The following is a 20,688-nucleotide window of genomic DNA, read 5'->3' on the forward strand; positions in this document are numbered from 1 at the left end:
GGCATTTTGACATGCTGGGCATTCTTATTTTTCCTAATCCAATTCAAATTCCCCTCCCTGCGAGTAGTTTATACTTCTAGGAAAGATGTCCCATGCTAAGAATTGTTTGTATCTTGTACTTTATTCTCTTTGGTTTGTGATGATTCAGTGGTTCCTGAAATTTCCCAGCAGGAAGGCAATCCCCACTCACACCAACGAATCCCAATGACTCAGATGGGACTCAGAGAGGCAGCAGTTGCAAAATAAGATGTATTTGTTCAAACACATGGGCCAAGACACAATACAGAGAAGCAAGACCAAAATTTCTCATTCACAATGCTATAAATAAAATTGGTGATTGTTTGCCAGATAAAGCCTTCATGGGAATGATGTCTTGTCGGAGATACAAGGAAACCTGCTGTTTACAACATTAGAACACAGTCAGTGATTTTTTAGCAAAGCAACAGATTTCCTGGTTTGCTTGAAATGAACTGGTTTACAGCAAGGCAAGAGGCTTAACTAAGGGCTTAAGCAGAATGGAATATTTTCTTTAAAGAAAAACTGTAACTATAAAAAAGGTAAAGAGATTTTGGATTATAAAACCTTTTTACAGTTTATTTCCTATTATTAATTTCTTAAAATATATATATCAAAATGAGGATCTGACTAAATGAATAAGGACGTCAATTGATAAATGTCTGTCCCTGTAAACAAATAAATAATTATTTACAATCTTTGGCAAAACAAAATGAAATTTCAGCACTCATTCTCTCACACACTCTTGTAAGGAAAAAAAAATGAAAAAGAAATTTTAAAAAACCCATCATAAATAATTTACATAGAATAGGAAAATTATGATACAGTCCAAATATTAACATCTTCATCCCTAAACTGATGTCTCTCTCTGACAGAACAAAAAACCCTACACAGCCATTACTCATTACATTTAATGAAGTCATCCTCCCTTCTGCTTGGAACTTTGGGGATGCCATTTGGAACACCAAAAGAAACTGAAATATTCAAAAAACCTCATGAAGAGGATTTGTGAAAAAAAAAATAAATCCAAAACAAAAGAAAAACCACCAACAAAACAAACTGAGATAAAATTAAAAAAAAAAAAGATAATATGAATACTATAAAATGTGCAATAAAGCCAGAAACTGTTGATTCCTTTCTAATGAATATAGCCACAACATCTATTTCAAGGGAGAAAAAATTGATTTGACATTTAGCTCACTGTGCCCCGGAAGAAGACAGAGGTACTGTACTCTTCCATCAGCTATCTCATCTATGAATAAAATTACACCAGCCTGTGTTCTTTTTGTGAACAAAGCTCATACATCTTAAACAAAACAAAAATGTTAAACATATCTATACTATTGTTTATCTGAGTAACTGTTGTATCTGTTTAGAATAAACACTGGTACCCCTTCAGCATTATCTAAGAAGTTCTATATACAGCAGACATACGTAACAATACAAAAATATTAAAATTAGGGTAACGGGATACATATTAAGGTTCCATTTGTAAATTCCTTATTATTATTCATTTAAGTTTAAAGTATACATGATTATAACCCACGGAGCTATACTTAAGTGGAGGCCATGCTTTGACAATATCTACATATTGTGATATGCTTTCAAAAATAGCTTTAAAATATCATTATTTGTGAATGTATTATTGATGGATTATATGCTTTAAAATCAATTATCAGAGAAGGTAGCTTGGTGTGATAATCACAATAAATACTAACAAAATATTTATAAATGGAACCTTAAATTCATGTGTTACCAAATTAAGTAACGGTGGCGTTGCCACCTTTTTAAAAACCCACATCAGAATTCAGGATGTCAAAGTGCTTTTTGCAGCAGAGGTGGAAAAGTGGTTCAGGTTCGTTTTGCTCCACATGGTCACGGTATATTCTTTATTACAAGGCAATGCAGAATATGATGAAAACAGGGCAACTGGAAATAATTTTTTGAAAGTCAGACAATAGCGATAGCTTCAGATGTTTAAATTAATCATTCTTCCCTTTCACATGAGAGTTTCTAGTCCAATTCTTTTTGGCCTAAATAAAGCCCCTACGAAAGAATCCGTTAGGTTGCAAATTTGACAGTTCTACCATTAATAAAGTGTGTTACTAAGAGCGTCCTTATCAACCAAACACCTTTTTGAATGAAGAAATGTTTATCATTGATTTTTAATAGCCAAAGTAATTTTCACTGTTGATGTGGCCCTCCATTACTTTGCCAAAATTAGACCCAGAAGCTCTGTGTTACAGAAGTCCAGTCTTGACCAGAGCAAGGAAGTGTCAACCATACACCCAAAAATTTAAGACACATTTTTCCTCACTTAAACATAATGACTGATAATCATCATTCCCCCTCTTTTTCTCCATATATATAAATACATTAAGTAATTACATTTTTATATGTAAACGTCATTCTTTAAAAAAAGACAAGTAAACAAACAAGTTTTGCAAAGTTTTCACTCTACAAAAGTGTTCTAATGTATCAATCTGCTTTTGCTTCAGTGGTGGGTCCGACGTTCACGTTTAGGTTTCATTAGTCCTGGTGGTGAGAAGGCACTTGGGTGGAAGGGTGGCTGAAGCACTTCCAGCACCTGGGAGGATCCTGGAGAGTGGAGCATGAGGAGAGAGGGCAGGAGGTACACAAAAATAGAAACTCGGAGTACCAGGGTGTACTGAGGTGTCTGGGTTGCATAGCATCTACAGTACTTTGCTGGTAATGCAGCAACCATTGCTCAAGCATCTGAAAGAAGAGGGGAAAAAATATATTAATTGTGGTTGGGGTTTTTTTTGGTTAGGAAGTCAATCACACAAGAACTCCACCATGAGATACTAAAGAGAAGCAGCACAACGCTTTCTGTTCTTAATTTTCCTACAAATGGGAGGACATTTATATATAACCACATGTGCCTGCATATAGAAAGAGACAAGCATGTGTATGTGCAGCTATGTATCTAAATTTATATACAAAATCATATACAAGAAAACCTGGAAAAGCATTTTCTGTATTTCAAAACATTTCAGACAAGGCATTACAGACAGACATGCTTATTAAAGATATCTGCTCTCTTCCATGCCTCTTGAGAGAGGGGTGATCCAGAAGTATCTCTCTGCCTGCAGGACACACTGAAATAGCCTACAGAGGACAGTGGATATACAGAGAGAATTCTAAGCAAGTCTCTCAGAAATTTCTACCTCATTTTTTCCAGGTGTATAGTATTAAACATCTGGGGTTTATTATTCAAATTGAGATTACTCTTGGGGCAAGGGGCATTCATGGCATTTCACCAAAGGTTTATGCCATGCTATGATATTACAGATTGCTTTTCATTTAGAGGATACTTTTCATTTAGACATTTTGTGCTTGTTCCTCAAGTTATGAGAGGCTTAAGCATCTTCCAGACATTTTTTGTAACTAACCTCTGCATTCATATTTGAGGTCAGAGAAGTAGACCATCTCTTGAGAGAAGACAAAAAGACCTAATCGTCCACCGGCAAAAGTTGTATCATAGATCGGTCCAGAATCCACCATGACTTGTTTCCCTTCATAAACCAGAACTCTGTAAAGAAGAACATAAATTAAACAAGGAGGATAATACAGAGTCCAGTGTAAGAGCTGGTAACAGTCTAAAAACTGGAACAGAATTAATTTTAACAAGGCACCAGAAAACCCAACCTCACTGTAGGGATAACTTCTCATCTCTATCTCACACCCACCTGGCTGGCAGCCATAACACATTAATCAGAAGCAGTGGGGCTGCTCCTTAAGTGATTTTATGCACACCATCTGCAAAAGATTTCCCAGTTCTTTATTTAGAACAGTCATGTCTCCTGGAATGAACTATGTCATGTACTAGCATACGCTGATAAGCCCCTGTCCCAGTGAACTCAGGGGTTAGCACACGACCTTGTCACATCACTGAGCAAAGCTGTCTTTGCAGCTGTATGAACAGCTGATTTATTTATCTTTCGGTGCAAGGGCCAGCATCAGAAATTGGAAGAACCATCCCTTTAGAGTCAAACAAAGCATTAATTGGAGACATGCTGAATCTCAATTTCAGACATTTTAATAGCTTAATGAAAGCTGGAAGGATTTGGACACAAACAGCTAGACTAATAATAAGTTGGAAAATGAGGATTTGGTTTTTTTGTTTTTTGGTTGTTTTTTTTGGTTTGTTTGTTTTTTGTTTTGGAGGGTTTTTTTAATATTTCAGGCATCCAGCCTGGAGACAAAGGACCTTGAAAGACAGCACTTCATTTTCTTTATCAGAGGGACTGCATTTCCACAAACTTGGATCCTCTGCTTCTCCTGGGAGACCTTGAGATAGTCTAGATTTTTAGGCTCTCAGTCTCCTGGGCCAAATGAGAAATTACTCCATAATTTGTTAGTTAGACTAGTCTTTGGAGGCAGGGATTATTGTCCTGCTTCAATTGACAATACATTAGTTATACACAGCAAGATGGCTTCACAAGAGGACAAAAACACTTGAGCAGCTTCCTAGAACCCAGGGGTTAGGTAGGGGCAGATTTCTGTTTAGACAGAATGCATGTCCAGCACTTGTAATAAAGTATTCTGTTTCCAGAAAAGTGCACAAAGACAAGTATGAAACTGCTCCCTGAGATCAGTATTTAATGGATGGTGAAAAGAAATGTAAAAAAAAAAGACAGATTTTCATGTTCATATAATCCTATTTAATATAATTCTCAAAATATCAAGAACCCAAAACATACGGGAAGAGTTTAATAGTTCTTGCAACTCACCAAAAACATTACATAGCTCTGATCAAGTTTATATGAAATTGATATTTCTGTACAAATAAAACTGTTTCATGACAGCATTACTCAAAAAAATAATTCATTCTCTATCAGAACACCCTAAAGTATGAAGGAATTTAATGCCCCAAACTACAGAATTTGCCATGCTAGATTAATCTAATGTGCTACCAGTGGTAACATCTTTTGTCTGACACAATGTAGAGATTCTGTAAAAGAAGTTACAGGTAACAGCAACATGAATGAATAAAAATCAGGTTTCCTTTTGACCTATATCAGTCAATGCTTTGCACTGAAATACACTGAAGCATAAATAAATTCCTCTCTTTCCAAGAAACAGGTAACTTAATCTATCCCAATTTGTCTACACTTTGTCTTTCACAGACAAATGAAAACTCCTTGCTTACAAGCACAAGCAAGACCTGTGGAGATGAGGCCTGACTCTACCCTATGAAAAATATTCTTTACAGTTCCAGCAGTTAGTAAAAGATAAAACTGACATGGGCAGTTAATGCTCAGTCTTTGGAACATGAGCTAAACAGCTGGGCTCTACAGAAAGTCATTTGCCACAGCTCCTTGTGTGCATTACGGACGTGCTCATGGCCACTTCTGCATTGTCTTGTATAAGCCACTACAGGAGACAGGATGCTGAAGTAGACAGGCCCTTGGCCTACTTCCCTGAGGCAATGCTCATGTTTATAATTATTTTCATTCACTGAAATTCCACAGGCTGGGGAGCAATCTCATGTTCTAATCTTGCTTTGAGTTTTGCTCAGGAATTTTTGGTCTCTTTACAGAAAAGCTATTGAGAAAGAGGTCTTTATTTTTTTCCTTTAATTTAAGGGTATTTAGTTGATGTAAATATTGAACCATCCAGACTAAATCAAATACATCTGAAAAGGAAAATAACTTATTCTGAAGATAACAAAATGTTCCCAAAATGTTGGACAAACTGTCACACAAGTAACAATTATCAGAAACAACAATGAAACTGACAACATAGCTTTTAAATCAACAGCGATAAAAGCATTGCTACTAGAAAATGTAGAGGTACTGAAATATTTCTTACTTTATTAATCCTGTTTTAGGCCTATGAATCAAATGCCACCTGTAAGCAGTATAATCTTTCCAGCCAATGTTCTTGGGATCATGCCACAAAGTACGCACCTACAGCAGGAATACAAATGCCTTATTAGAAACACACCATGCCCCAGTAACTACATTCACCACAGTAACTGCCAAAGCTTACTTTCTGCAGAGTATGAAACTGAAAATAGTTTAACATTTGACTGTATCATCAAAAGACTTCCTTTATGGGATGAGAGTAATGCAAATTTCTGTCTTAAACTGCTGATCAGTCATTAATCTGCAGTTTCATAGCTAGAGTCACTGAAAACCATTATGGCATGGAGCCTTGACTTCCCTTATGGAGCCACAGAATCAGCCGAATTGCAAGAGACCCACAAGGATCATCACATCCAACTCCTTGCCATGCAAAGGACCACCCCCAAGAGTCACACCATGTGTCCAAGAGTATTGTCCAAATGCTTCTGGAACTCTTTGGGTCTGCACATACACAAAACCAGGCTGACAGAGTTGATGCTGCATGAGTGCCTCCAGTGACAGTGAGGAACTGCAGCTTGCACACATGTTACTGCCTGTGGCTGCTTCTTGAAAATTTCCACTCAGTAACAGTCTTGTCAATTCCTACCCACATGTGAAGCCCTACTAACCTAATTTCCAAAATGCATAAGTTTCTTCCACAGGTTGAACCCTATTTGGAACAGCAGCAGTTTTTCTCTCTTTTTTAAAATGTCTTTTCTCTTTTTCTGTCACTGGTTACTGTACTCTAAACTACGCATAATTCAAACAAGCTGGAACACCAAAGAAGCAAGTGCCAATACAGAAGTAACAAAGGACTTGTGCATAACTGAGACACCTCTCTCATTTTCCTTTTGATCACACCTCATCTTCCCTTCTATACATGTGATTTTCTTTGAAATACAACATATGTGTTACTATTGACACTACCAATAAGGAAATTGAAGAAAAACTGATAAACACACAGAAAAACTGAAGTGTGAAAGGAAATTATTTTTGACACATTTTCCTTATTTTCAAAATACTAGTCATGCACTGGTGGCCTGAAGTTTAAAATCTCTCACCTGTCCAGGGGTGTTTCCTGTGTGCCAGAGAGCATTTCGTAAGTGTTCACCAGTACCAGTTGTTGAATTCACTACTTTGAGTGACACACCAGAATAGCCATAAGCCCTGGTGGGTTTGTCCTCCCAGTAGGTCTGAGTGACCTGCTTCCACATCAGAACATAAAACCTACTGCTGGACTGGTAGCCAAACACAAAGCCAGCATAGTCATCATCACGGTCTGTGTTAACATAGAACGTCCCGCTGAAGTCAACAGAGCTGAACTCATCATAGCCTGGGAAAGGACAAAAAAGACAAACATTGACTTACAGTGCTGGGTCCAGTTACACACACCCAAGAGTCCCAGCTACATCCTGAATTTTGGCAGGAGACAAGTGGTATTTCTCAGTTTCCTCACCTGTAGAGGAGGAGGTAATTACACTTGCCTGCATGAAGAATTCTGGAAAGAAATAAGTTGCTTACAAAGGGCATTGAAGGCAGCAGGCACTATACTGATGTAATTTTTGTCAATTGTGTATTTTATGTATGTTGCAGTCAGTGATAAGATTAATAGACAAAAAATGCAGGCAGCATTGAGCTGTTTATATTTTAGGCATATACACTGCCTCCGTGGTTAGTCGAAAATCTGCAGCATCAAAAATGTATATTTAACGTTTTTTTCCCTTTTCTTATCATAGAATCACTGGCTACTTTTTCACAGATGATGACTGACATCTGATACTCACCTACAGCTATTCCAGGATCAGAGTTAGCAGTCTGCACCAATTCCTTGCCTTGGTGGCGAATAACCCAGTTGGGATCAATCTGAGCTGTTCCCTTGGGGTCCAGAGGGACCATCTGGAACTTTCTGAAATCCGTTTCACTGATGGCATTGTTTTCAGGGCATACATCATAAATATCTGGAACATTGTCGTTGTCAAAGTCATCTTTGCAAATATCACCTCTGCCATCACCTGTGAGCAATGTGAATAAGCAAAGACAATTGTTAGCAATTCATCCAGCCCCAGTCGATATAGCACTTTGGAATCAGGGTGGGAAAAGTTGGAAGTTTGCTATGTCGATGTAATTCACTAATACTTGCATTACATTTTCAGTTTGATTTGTTCCAGATGTGGATACAACACCACATTTTAATATGTGTGCTGTGCAAATCAATTAAAAGAATAGCATTAAAATCTTAATCTTGCACACATTACTAAATCTTTATTTAAATTTATTTGTTGATCATATTAAACTTTTTTTCGGACTCTTATCATTGTCTTAAGATTCTTTCTGCAATCTAAGATACTTCAGACTGCATGTGTCACCACTCTGTCAAAAGAAAGGGGAGAGAGTGTTGCAGTAATATATGCATACATGCTTAGCCACTCTTTCACTTGTAGGTAAAACAATTTGACTTATAAAATACATAATGCTTCAGAAAAATGCATAAGTAAAGAAGGCAGCAATGCATTCAACAGGACTAGTCTCAGAGGAATGAAAAAATTAGGTTTTGTTGTATGAACTACAGGAAGTTTTAGAGAACAAAAAAGTACAGCTCATCTATAGTTGTGCTTCTGCTCAATACTTTTACTATACTCAATATTTTAGAAAAACTAAAAATTACTTCCTTCTTAGTTTATCTATAATATTAATGGAAACCAGGAGATGTGACTTGTCTCAAATAGCAAGGAATGAAAGGAGGCATCTATAAAAAAGCTCATTGTCAGTGACTATATTGTTCCATGGCATACAATAACACAAAGACCTGAAAATAACGTAGAAAAGCTTGGCTAGACAAGAACAGAAACAAATTGCCAAATGGCTCCAACTTTTACAACATAAATCACTGGATATTACTCTGGGTACTAATGAAAACCAGTACTGCCAACTAATTTGTTTCTATCCTCACATAGCAGAGCATCTGCCTTTTTTTTTTTCTTCCCCCCAGTGTTTATGGCTGCCCTAAGAATATGGGAATTAAACACAGTGGGAAATAGCAGTGACCCAGCTCATCCAATACTGACCTACCACTAGATGTTTCACAGAAAAATGGAAACCTACATTACCATGACTAACCAACACAACATCACCCAAGTGTGGAGCTTTCAGACAGAAAGCACAATGAGTTTTAGGCAACAGCCAAAAAAGAAAAGAGTAATTAGAGAAAATTGAAACATCCAGTATATCGGGCCCTCTGCAGCTCAGATACGTGGTAAAATGGTCCCATTTTCCACCCTGGATAGCTGCCATAGACAACTCCAAATCCAGCTGTATGTTCCTCCACCTGTTTGTCTTAGCACTCATTGGAGAAAAGGGAATTAATTTCCTATTTTGTTTTTTTTGCCAAATCAAAGAGATAATTCACAGAAGAATCTAATTATTCACTAGAAGTCCAGCTGATGTTCATTTGGTAGTGAGTTGCTGCTGACAACATTCATTCCCTGTCAAGCAAAGTTAGAAAGTGTTTGTTTATCCAATCAGATCCAACAGCTCTCTCCAGGGCCTCATCTTTATGTGCTAAAACTCACATCTTCAAGAGCATGAGAGCAATTTTTGGCTTTATTTACCCCTTTTCCAAGATTTCTGTTGGACCTGCTGCAAATGACAGTGATGAGCTGGCTAAACTTCTTAAATATATGCTTTTTCTGAATCAATAATCCATACATCAATTTCCTTTACAAGAACTGGGTAATGGATGACTTAAACTATCTCAGCTTGGGGTTACCCTTATTCTGGATTTGTGAAATTAAGGGCTATTCCAGGGACTGGCAAGTACAAAGATACTCTGGACACATATTATATGACTGAAAGGTTATCTGAATTAGGAGCTGCTACTGATTACCAACCAGAAACTTCCCACTGACAGACATCAGTTGTCTTACCAGGAAATCAGACAAGGTTCAGCATTTTATCTTTCTAAATGTACATAAAAACATTATGTGGGTAATAAATTCTGCTTTCATTTTCTACAGCACAGCCATGGAACAGCTCCAGCAAGTTGTATAACTTGGAACTGAAATTGCTTACCTGCATTTATTGCAAAGGTCATTATTGTAAACATATTTGGTGGTTTACAAAGGATCAAAAACATTTTTAAAATTAAAATTATGATTGTGAAACTATCTCTATTTCATTATTTAAATAATGCCAAGCACACAGAAGGACTGTTTGAGGTGGCCAACAACATTTGATAAAAAAAATGGAAGAAAGAATAATTATATATCCAGTTTTTAAACTGTAACATGTATAGCATCAAGACATATTTAAAGCAGTCTGTAAAGAAAATTTGAGAAAAGCTACTCAGGAGTCAAATTTTAAAAAATAATTTAAAATTAACAATACTTTTAGACTTAAAACATCCTGAAGAAACAGTTTGTTTTTTTTTAAATAAAACAGCAGTAAGCCGTATTTTTTTCCATTTTAATTTTCAGATGATAACTTGTTTTGAGAGTGAAACAGCTCAATTTTCATTTTTCAAGACATTTGTAATTCAAGCTATTTGAAATCTTTTCTGACACTTTTAATATTTCCATAAAATGTGAAAATAAGAACATTAACAAAAACACAGATTCTTTTGGTTTTTAAAAAATGTTTTAAAGGTTTTCTCTTATAATTAAGTATGTGCATGTTTGAGCTCCTGTCAAAGATGTTTTCTAATGTTCTAACCTTCGACCAAACTGACCAGTTCAGTTCCATCAAATTCCACAGTGTCTCAAACGTCAAAAGCAGCTCAGTTTGATGTGAAGTCTCTTTTCATCAGATGTTAATACTCCAAGATCAAAACCAGGTACTAAGAATCAAATGAAATTCATGTGACCTTGTTCTTACCATCTGAGTCCTCCTGCTCAGGGTTGTATCTGAGGCGGCAGTTGTCCCTGTCATCTGGGACACCATCATTGTCATCATCAGGATCACAGGCATCTCCTTTACCATCCTGGTCGTGGTCAGCCTGGTTAGCATTGGGGATGTAAGGGCAGTTGTCCTGGTTGTTCTGGTGGCCATCTTCATCTATGTCCTCATTATTGTCACACTGGTCACCAACAAGGTCATTATCTGCATCAGTCTACCCCAAAAAAGAATAGTACAGAGTAATTTTATTATTTTTACTCACTACAGAAGTACAGCCTAGTACTTAACTGTTCAATACTTCTCTTCAAGGGCTTCTGTAGTGACAAATACCACAATGACAACTATGCTTAAAGCACCATCAGAACTTCAAACTGCTATGGCTACGTACTCTTCAATCAGTGGGTAAGATCAGGTCCCCAGGATATTTGCAGGGCAGGGCCTTATTTGCAGATGGATTAAAGCAATCATCACTGTACTTCCCTTTCATCTGATACAAAGAGATCTCACAATATGAGATGTGAAAGTGAGCAATACAGATTCACCTCTTCAGCTGCTCAGTACAGGGATGGATAGCAATTCCTGTGCTTTTTCTCTGCCCTTGTTCTGATGTTACCTTTAAGGAAATTGTTTTCATCATTTACCTGGTCTGGATTATGCATCAATGGACAATTATCACACTGATCACCAACTCCATCACCATCTGTATCACTCTGATCTGTGTTGTAGACGTAAGGGCAATTATCTCGTTCATTAAAAATGTCTAGGGGAAAAAAACCCCAACAAAATATTGAATAAATCAAAATGATACAATATCCATCACAGACAGTCATAGACTGTAGGAGTCACCAGTAAAGAAGCAAGGCTCTTAAAGAGTTCATAAGCTTTCTGATACAACATAAGCTACAACATCATTGCTACAAATAGTTAAGACTAATATTAGAAATAAAAATTATGGTATTAATTTCAATTTTTTTTGTTATTATGAAGTTTTCTGTATGTATTTTCCTATGGAAGAATAAGGCCTAATTATGCCTTAAGAATTTAGTCCTTTTCACTGAATAACAAGTAAAGGGGTGGGATTTTTTTTTTAATAATTTGTTTTGGATTTCATTCCCCTGCTCTAAGAAATGCCATAGAACTCCCAGCTATATCAGGTTCAAACTCCTGAACTTCTGTATAGAAGCAACTGTATCAATATTCAGCTGCCTCAGCATTAAATAACTTAATTTTACCAGAACATGTGCATCATTAATTCTATAGGATGCTAAATTTTCAAAAGAAACTATTACTACTCAGGAAACTTCATTATAAAACCAACAATCTACTTCAAAATTATACAATGAAAAGAAACAAACGCATGTTGGCATATCTGTCTGGGAAAGATACCAGGACTCTTCCCTGTACTACATGGTCCCTGTATATTTGCATAATCTTTCAGCCAATAACAAATGATTGGATTTTTCCTCAAATGCAGAACTACCATGAGTACTAGTATGAACCTGATGATCAGGATGAGAGAACTCCAAATTGTTCAGAAGCTAAAGTCAGATAAGCATCCAAATGTTTACAACCTTATTGAGGAAAACCCAAATTAGTATTTCTGTATCCTCATACATTTCAAATGCCACATGATATGATTTCTGAACAATATTCAAGGTCTTTCCCCCCATCTTAATTCTGACCAAATTGGGGTTATACAGGAATGTACTGGTGAAGGAAATAAGCACTTTTAACAATATTTTAAGATATACAAAAAATGTGTATTTGGATTACTTTGAGTTCTGCATACTTTTATACATTTACAGAAAAGCAGATTACTTTACTATGGATATTGTCTTAACTGTGTGAATGTTCTGATGTTCTTTTCTCTCCCTAAAAGGAAAAGTCAACAGAAGTGTCATATTAAACCTGATTACTTTGGAACACAAAAAAAAAAAAAATCTTTCCTTCATCTAAGATTACACTGATAAAGACTTGCTGTGATTTATTCTTTAGTAATATTAATTGTAGTCATTTAGGGACTGTATGGGCAACTATACTACACAGGGCAGATGAACCTCAGCCTTCTCTGTCTTCTATATTTTTGAGCTGGTAGACCCAATTTTATTCCATGTATAAAAGCAAGTAGCCCACCTCACTGGACATAAAGCAAACTGCTCTTGAGGAACAGCACCTAATTCTCAAAAGTGAAATCATACCATCTCCATCAATGTCCACAGCACATGAGTCACCCTCCCCATTGTTGTCTGTGTCAATCTGAGCAGGGTTGTGCACATAGGGGCAATTGTCACAGCGGTCACCAACTTCATCCTTGTCATAATCAAACTGGCGAGGGTTGAACAGAAGAGGGCAATTGTCCTAGTAAGAAAAAACAGATTTCACAATATAAATCACAACTCATGAGAGCATACTATGAAGTGGTAACTCCTGTTCATCTTTGACAGAATTTAAAAATCAAATACTGATCCCTTATTTTTTCAATGGACAAGCTGTACCTACACTGAAGGTCTTGGTGGTAATAGGATGGCATCTGGACAGCCTGGCTCACTGTCTGTTTTGTACAAAGCATGTGAATTGTGTTCCATATCTCACAGGGAGAGCAACAGGCATTTTAAACTGAATATGTACTCAGACATTTAAATAAAGGTTTATCATTGGTACACGCACTTAAAAAAAATCAGAACATGTTGCAAAGTCAGGTCAACTTCAGCTACATCTTAGAACTTTTGAAAAACATAAAGGAAGCAACTAGAATTGTTACTCTGACTTTTTTAGAATAAACTAGTCAGTCAAGTTTTTATCACTTTTTTGTATTTTTCAATTTAAACAAATATTGACTTCTTGTTGGTTGTGTTGTATTGACCAAGATAATAAAATGTAATTTTTTTTTAAAAAACGTTAAAATGAAATTCTCTCATTTACCAAAAATCTTTTTTCCTGAGTCCATAAGACCTGAGACTTAATGGAATTTTGAAAATTTCATATCACTTTAATTTCAAAAACTGCCAGCAGAATAATTCTTACATTTCACACATTCCCAAATTGCACATGGACTTCTGCACAGGCACAAAAAAGTACTCAGTGTGAAATGCAAAGAAGAAAGAAAGAAAAACAAAACAGTGGGAGTGAGGACTACATCAGTGTCATGGAATCTGAAGGGAGGTCAAAAGGAAAAAAAAAATCTTTAAACTGCTTTTTCCTCTGCTAAATAGATAAACCCCACATTTAATAGTAATTTTTTAGCACAATATTTTAAATTCCCCAGAAATACATTTAATATAATCAAGGGCAACATATAGAAGCAAATCAAAATCTTATGCTGTTCATAAAACAATTTCTAACTACAATTTAAAAAAATACACATACTAGATCATATTTTATCAAATGATTCTTTGGAGGGTCTTTAAAGTTTTTTAAATAGAGACCAAATGAACACAACTCTTACCCATCTTTAACCATCTGAAGCTCTAGAGCATCTAGGGTCCCTCTGAAGGGAACAAAGAGGAACAATAAAATTCTAATACCAATTCACTCATCCTAAACTTGTTCTGAAAAGACAGGGTGAAGCAAACTCTCAAAGTGCCTCTATCTTTTTGTTGAATGTACGAGGCAACAGTTTTAGATTAAGTGGCTATCTTTTAGGCTCTGCAGGTAAATTACTTTGTCTTCTGGGCAGATCTGAAGCAAAGTATGAACCAGGATAGGTATTTTCCTCCCGTCATTTTCCTTTGGTACTGTCTGTGTTTATACTTCTTTTAGAAACAAGTTACAGTGAATAAACAATAACATCATATATGTAATATTTATCAGATTTCAAACATAGAAGACTTGTCATTCTCCCATTACAATACAAAAAAATCCAATACCACTTTCCACTGAACCGTTTCCATGTACAAAACTGAACTCAAAACTGGTACAGACAACATAGTTCCTGGGGTTTCCCAGGCTGCTTTGCTCTGCACAGTACTGCTCTCCTTTGACTGAACACAGCTTTGCTCTGCACTGCACATCACTCAGGGAGCAGAGTGCAGAATAACTCAGCTGCAGCTCTGAACAATAAAGTTCACATCTATTGTAATGGTTTTCCTTAAAATCAGATGTTTAGGTCAAAGGTACTGCAGACAGATACACATCTTACTTTGTCATCTTCGACACCATCATTGTCATCATCCTCATCACAGGCATCTCCTTTGCCATCTTTATCAAAGTCTTCTTGGCCAGAGTTAGGCAGAAGGGGGCAATTATCCTGGCCAAAAGAAATAATCAATCCATCATGTTTACATTATGTAAGAATAACTCGCCTGGACAGAAGAGTAGATATGGTACACTAGAGACTATGAAACAAGAGCAATCAGCAAAGTACTTTTTAAAGTGCCTGGTTTTTTGTTGCCAAAGGTAGCATTCATTTTCTGCTTTCATATTGTAAAGTAAGAAAAATGCAGCTGAAAATCTTTCTGGGAAATCCCAGCTGCTATTAAAGTCACGTTTCTAGTAAATTTTAGAGGGAACTAGCAGAGAACAAACACACCACATGCACAGACATGCACTCTTACACCAACTTTTTATAGACAATTCATGAGATATGTTTGAAGATTACATAAAAAATGGCCAAGTTTTTTTGCCAGAAAAATAAAAAAACAAGCCAAGAGAAGGTCTTCAGAAACAGCTGTTCATATGGAAAGTTACTACACAGCAAGGGAAAGGACTACACAGCAATGAAGGGGAACACTCTAAGAAAGGATTTTGAAAAAAATGTCTTTATACTGTTCTGCAAAACACTACCTTTGCACTCCCATGGGTTTAAAAATAAAAGACTAACAGATCTTTGTTTTTTATCACAGCTTTGTAATGAACGATTATTTTAAATAAACAATTCTTAAGTTACACTGAAAAATAAGAAGTAAATTAGCTTGCCAAATTTTACTACACATTGTTTAAAATATAATAAAATCATCTAAAATGGATTGCAATTCTATCACTTGCTAGGAATTTTTACTGACATTCCAGATCTACCTCACCCAAAACTGAATCTGTCAAAAGAATGCAGAAATATCTTTTGCAACACATACCCTGAATATTATAGTAAGATGTTTTCAATCTCCGTAGTTCTAATAGTACAGACAATTTAAGAAAAAAACAACTGGAAATATTGTGATAAATATCGAATCTTCAAAATTTTTACCTAATACATGTGAAGAGTCTTAACTGTCCACCTCAACACTGGTTACCAATGATACAAAAAAATTATTGAAACAATGAAAGAAATTAGTCACAAGAGTAAGTTATTTTTCGATCATTATCAGCTTAAGGAAAGAAGTTTATAAAAATCAAATTCCTCCCCTAGGATATTTTATAAAGAATATGAAAGCCTGAACATTTGTGGTATTTTTAAGGGATTTTTTTTGGCGGGTGGAGAGATCCCCTTAAAGGAAGTACTTGTGTCTATTAGAGCAACACATATTACACAAAGCATGAAACAATCTTTGGAAACAATTTTTTTTTCCTGAATGGGTTCAGCATGCTGTGTTTAACCAAAACTAATGCTTTGTGTTACATCATGAGTGAACATGTGCAAATTCTGATCACAGGAACTGAGAGAAGTATATATGAACTGCAACAGCTGAGTTGGCTGAATCCACAATGAACAGACATCGATTACAGTGAGGAAGAGCAACATTTGAGGCCCAAATTTCTATCCATATCTGAAGCTTTTTGGCTGATAGAGCCCAGATTCACACGAGTGACTTATTCTCTCAAACAGCCTGATTTCAAACTTTCCTAGTCTCTTGGTCTGTATTTGTTTTAATCACTATAGTAGTTTAGAGCTCAGTCATTTTTGAATTTCTTTCCTCATTTTTTTAAGCAGACGTTTTTGTGCTGAAACTTCAAGATTTATAGGTAGATCACTTTAACATGGAGAAGGAGAAGCAAAAAAATGTTTCAGGTCTGGGAAAAGAAATCCTTAAAAACCTCAGAAGAGAAAGCTTGCCCTTACAGCCATGACTGATTAGCAAAATACCTGAGCATCTGCCTAGAGAACATAAACAGGCAATCCAGTGTTGTCAGTGGTCCCATAGGTAGATGTTTAAAATTGGACATCTGCACATGCCTTGTACTCTGACAAAACTCCATCCTGGCTGCCTAACTTGCTGCTGCACACAGTGTATGCCCCTCTGCATTGTGCCTGTCAGCCAACCATCAGCAAGGCCACCACTCAGAACTAGGATCCAGGGAATTGCCTGTCAGGGTGTGCCTTTGCCCCTCAGCTTCTGGGCCATTGTTAAACTGGTGGAACAACTTTCAGCCTAGTTTCATCCAGCATCAGGATAAGACCTACAAGGAGGCTCACCATTTTTGAGCAATTCCCACTGGAGGTAACCTCAGGCCATGAAACGGAAAAGGACTTACTGTGTGCTTCAGATGAGCAGAGAAACAGGTCCCAGGGAACATAGCATGTGGACACTCTACTAAACCTTTATGCCACCATTTTTAGGCTCCCTGATGCTGATTTTTCTCATTGGAGGAGTAATGTTTCATTGCTCACTACAGCAGCACAGCAAGATTGGGCAGGTCCCATTTGCCAGGTGTAGAGCCAATGGTGGCAGGCAGATGATTCCCTTGGGAGGGTGAGGACTGGGATTTCACATCTCTGAAGGGTGAAAGAGGCTGAATCTCTCATCCTGTGCCCCTGAGCCTTTGCAATAAGGAGAACTCCTCTAATTAGTCACATTCATTCCTCTCTTAGGCTCCTATTAAAAATTATCTCAGGCTCTGAGTCCAGTTTTCACAGTGTGTGGTATGCTTAAATTTTTAAAATGAAGGGTAGTTCAAGACAGCATTTTGAACTCTAGCCCTTATATAGCTGCCCTGCAGGTAGGATTTCACACTCACCTGCGCCCTGAGATCCCTGTTTGGTTCTCACTAGCTATATGCTTCACATCCATGCTTTAGGCAATTCCTGCTCAGTGTGCTATCTCCATTCACAAGCATCCCAATTGTCCATGTATTCCAAGTAGGAAGAAATCCAAAGCAGAGGACTCTGGATTTAATTTTGAGAATCCTTTACTGTATCTTACCAGATTAAATGAAGACACATTTCACAGCATCTCATAAAAATGAGCATGCTGTAACAGTCAAAGCTTACTGAAAGCAATCACCAGTTTCATGAATTAAAAGGGTTCGTCACAACTATTTAGGAAAAAATGAATGTTTTGTTAACACATGGAATTTTTATCAACCTTTTTCACCTACCTTCACACAGTGGTATGTTGCATTAGCAGCACAGACCAAGTTATTATTAGGCCAGCCATCCAAATCTGAATCCTCACCACAGATGCGTCCATCACCAGCGTAGCCTGTCCTACATTCACATTTGTACATTGGATCACTGAAATGGCCCAGATAGATGCACTCTGCAGATTTATGACAGCTGTGTGTCTTGTCCTTGCACGGATTCTCAGGTTCACAGACCTATAAATGATGGAGCATATTCACTGAAACCTGATAATCATAGCCAGCTGTGTGTGCCTCAACTTTGTCAAAATCAGACCAGTTATTTAGAGGTCTGAAGACAGAAACTTTATTTGATTGTGGTTAGTAAATCATACTGCTCTGTCAGTTCACAACTCCGACAAATATGTACAATAAAAATAATTAAAACAAACCACAGGAAAAATTGGACATTATTTAAAAAGAAATTAAAGTGGTTATCAATTTCAGAACTGTATCTGCCTTCTTCCAGATATCATTAAACCCCAGAAACTACCTGCAACAGAAAGGAGGTTGTACTCACCTCTTTTCTTTAGTGTTCTGCCTGACAGTCTAAAAGGACTATCTAATTTTCTTAAATCAAAGAGACCCTAAGGAATTCTTGTGTTCACTTCATGAAGGTTTTTGTTACCTCTTCTTTATCATTATATTTTTCATTGACAGTATTTGAGAATCTTACACATATGGTTCACATGTAGAATTCACAAGCTGAGCTAACCACAGATTGATTCAACAGCAACAAAGAGAACACAGATTATGACTTCCACTTTAACATTTTTGTCTTTCCTAGGAAACTGTAGTCTTCAACCTCACTTTTACTTCCTGCTGTCCTTCACCACTGATGAGCTTTGTCCCAATGGAATTTAGGGGGTGAGAACTTCAGACGTTTCTGATAACACTGACATCAACAGCGTCATATTTATGAAAAAAACAATCCTAATTCTTCAGTTTTCACTCTCCAGAACAGGTATGTTAATCTCAGAGAAAGGAGTGCAAAGCAGGGAAAATTCTCACTCCTGGAATTTTAGGCTCATTTGGTACAACATTGCGAATCCCTGAAGAAAGCCAAACCCTTAAAAAAGCCAATCCCAAATTCAGTGTTTTGTTACTCAAAACAAAAATACTCTGAAACAACAGTTATTTATTTCAGGCTATTTTTGTTTGGTACCCAAGTTTATCTTATGCCATCATTCAAAGATATTTCAGATAAGAATTTCTCAAAGCTATCAAATTCCCTTCAAAATCACTTACTTGCTTCTCTGTCTTGGCAACTTCGAGCCCTACTCCATAGGGCTGACTTCCTTTATAGCGTGGAGGACATGGCAAGCAATGGAAACCTGGATTTGTGTTCACACAGCGATGGACCTGGTTCACTTTAAAGCAAACATCTGACACAGCTATACACTGCAGGTAAAGAAAGAAAGAAAGGAGAAACCAATTAGTTGGTTGTGTAATTCCCAAATAATGTATTTTTCATGGTGATTTCCTGATGTTAATGGAAACAAAGTCTATACCTCATCAAGATCCTCACAGACGGTACCATTGCCAAGGTATCCTGCTGGGCATGCCCCACATGACCAAGACCCATCTGGGTAACTGTTGCATTCTGCTCCAGGAAAGCAAGGGTTTGACAAACACCCATCTGGGAAAGACACACAAAACTGAAAATTAAGTAAGGAGTATAAAAAGCATGTAAAACTTCATTTAAGAAACAGGTATCTTCTTATCATTAGCTTAAATCACACTGGATGCAACAGACTCTTATAAAACCCCTAAAGTTAGGGTTATTAAGTGCATTTAAGACTAATTACTATTGATTTAATATGAAAAAATTACAGATCTACATCCAGTTGAATACATTACAGCATATTCAAACCCTATCTAAGAAAGGCATACTTGTTCAAGAAAGTTGGTATCACGAATGTATATGAAATCCTACTAAACAGCACTCAAAATAGTTAAATGTCCTCTACTGTAACAAAGGTATTATTAGCAGATTCCTGTAGTGTCACTTCATAATTACCCATCAAAGAGATAACAGCAATAACAATTACTCAGACTGAATAGAGAACGAATACCAACCAATTGGGCAATCCTTCTTATTGCACATATCATGTTGCTTGGTATCTCCCACACATGGCTTTCCTCCATACTGTGGCTCTGGGCTGTTACAGAGGCGAGACCTCTCACGAATTCCTCCTCCACAGGTTACAGTGCAGGCAGACCAGGGAGACCAAGGACCCCACTGGCCATTCACTAAGATATGCACAAGAGCAGAGAATCACAGGCAATAAGGTGGGAACATCTGGTGCCAATGACAACAACCCTTCATCAGACCCCTGACTAGAGACAGTTGCTCACTATGTACATAAAAAGGTGATGGCAGATGTTTGCACTGAGATATTAAATATTTCAGGAAGAAACAAATGAAAAATACCCAACTGCTTCATAGTCATTTTTTGGCCAATAATTCAAAACAGCATGCCATGCCCACCAGATATGCAAAGAGAAAAAAGAGGAAAAGTGTATGGAATGAAAGGTTTCTAAAAAAAGTTTAAGAGTGTAGATGAGTAAGAAAGAATAATAGCAATTAATCGTGTCAAATGTGTAAAAAATGTTGCACAAATATCAAAGAAATCTGACT

The 20,688-nt window shown here is 36.8% G+C and overlaps 1 protein-coding gene across 2 annotated transcripts in view; it reads right to left on the reverse strand.

Annotated features, from left to right (window-relative positions):
- Nucleotides 1–230: 230 nt before the first annotated feature.
- The window catches only part of THBS2 (thrombospondin 2), a 32,816-nt gene continuing 12,358 nt past the window's right edge, over nt 231–20,688 (reverse strand). For both annotated transcript variants that reach the window (XM_014875599.2, XM_088161457.1), the window contains exons 10-22: nt 20,127–20,300; nt 19,559–19,686; nt 19,296–19,448; nt 18,027–18,245; nt 14,914–15,021; nt 12,974–13,133; nt 11,417–11,535; nt 10,755–10,989; nt 7,670–7,897; nt 6,947–7,218; nt 5,851–5,948; nt 3,429–3,568; nt 231–2,751 (exon numbers count right to left, since the gene is read on the reverse strand). In XM_014875599.2, the coding sequence (XP_014731085.2) occupies nt 2,744–2,751; nt 3,429–3,568; nt 5,851–5,948; nt 6,947–7,218; nt 7,670–7,897; nt 10,755–10,989; nt 11,417–11,535; nt 12,974–13,133; nt 14,914–15,021; nt 18,027–18,245; nt 19,296–19,448; nt 19,559–19,686; nt 20,127–20,300 (2,042 nt within the window). In that variant the 3' untranslated portion in view covers nt 231–2,743. The remainder of the gene's footprint in view (nt 2,752–3,428; nt 3,569–5,850; nt 5,949–6,946; nt 7,219–7,669; nt 7,898–10,754; nt 10,990–11,416; nt 11,536–12,973; nt 13,134–14,913; nt 15,022–18,026; nt 18,246–19,295; nt 19,449–19,558; nt 19,687–20,126; nt 20,301–20,688) is intronic.

The sequence above is a fragment of the Sturnus vulgaris genome, chromosome 3 (assembly GCF_052056855.1).
Source record: "Sturnus vulgaris isolate bStuVul1 chromosome 3, bStuVul1.hap1, whole genome shotgun sequence".
NCBI lineage: Eukaryota > Metazoa > Chordata > Aves > Passeriformes > Sturnidae > Sturnus > Sturnus vulgaris.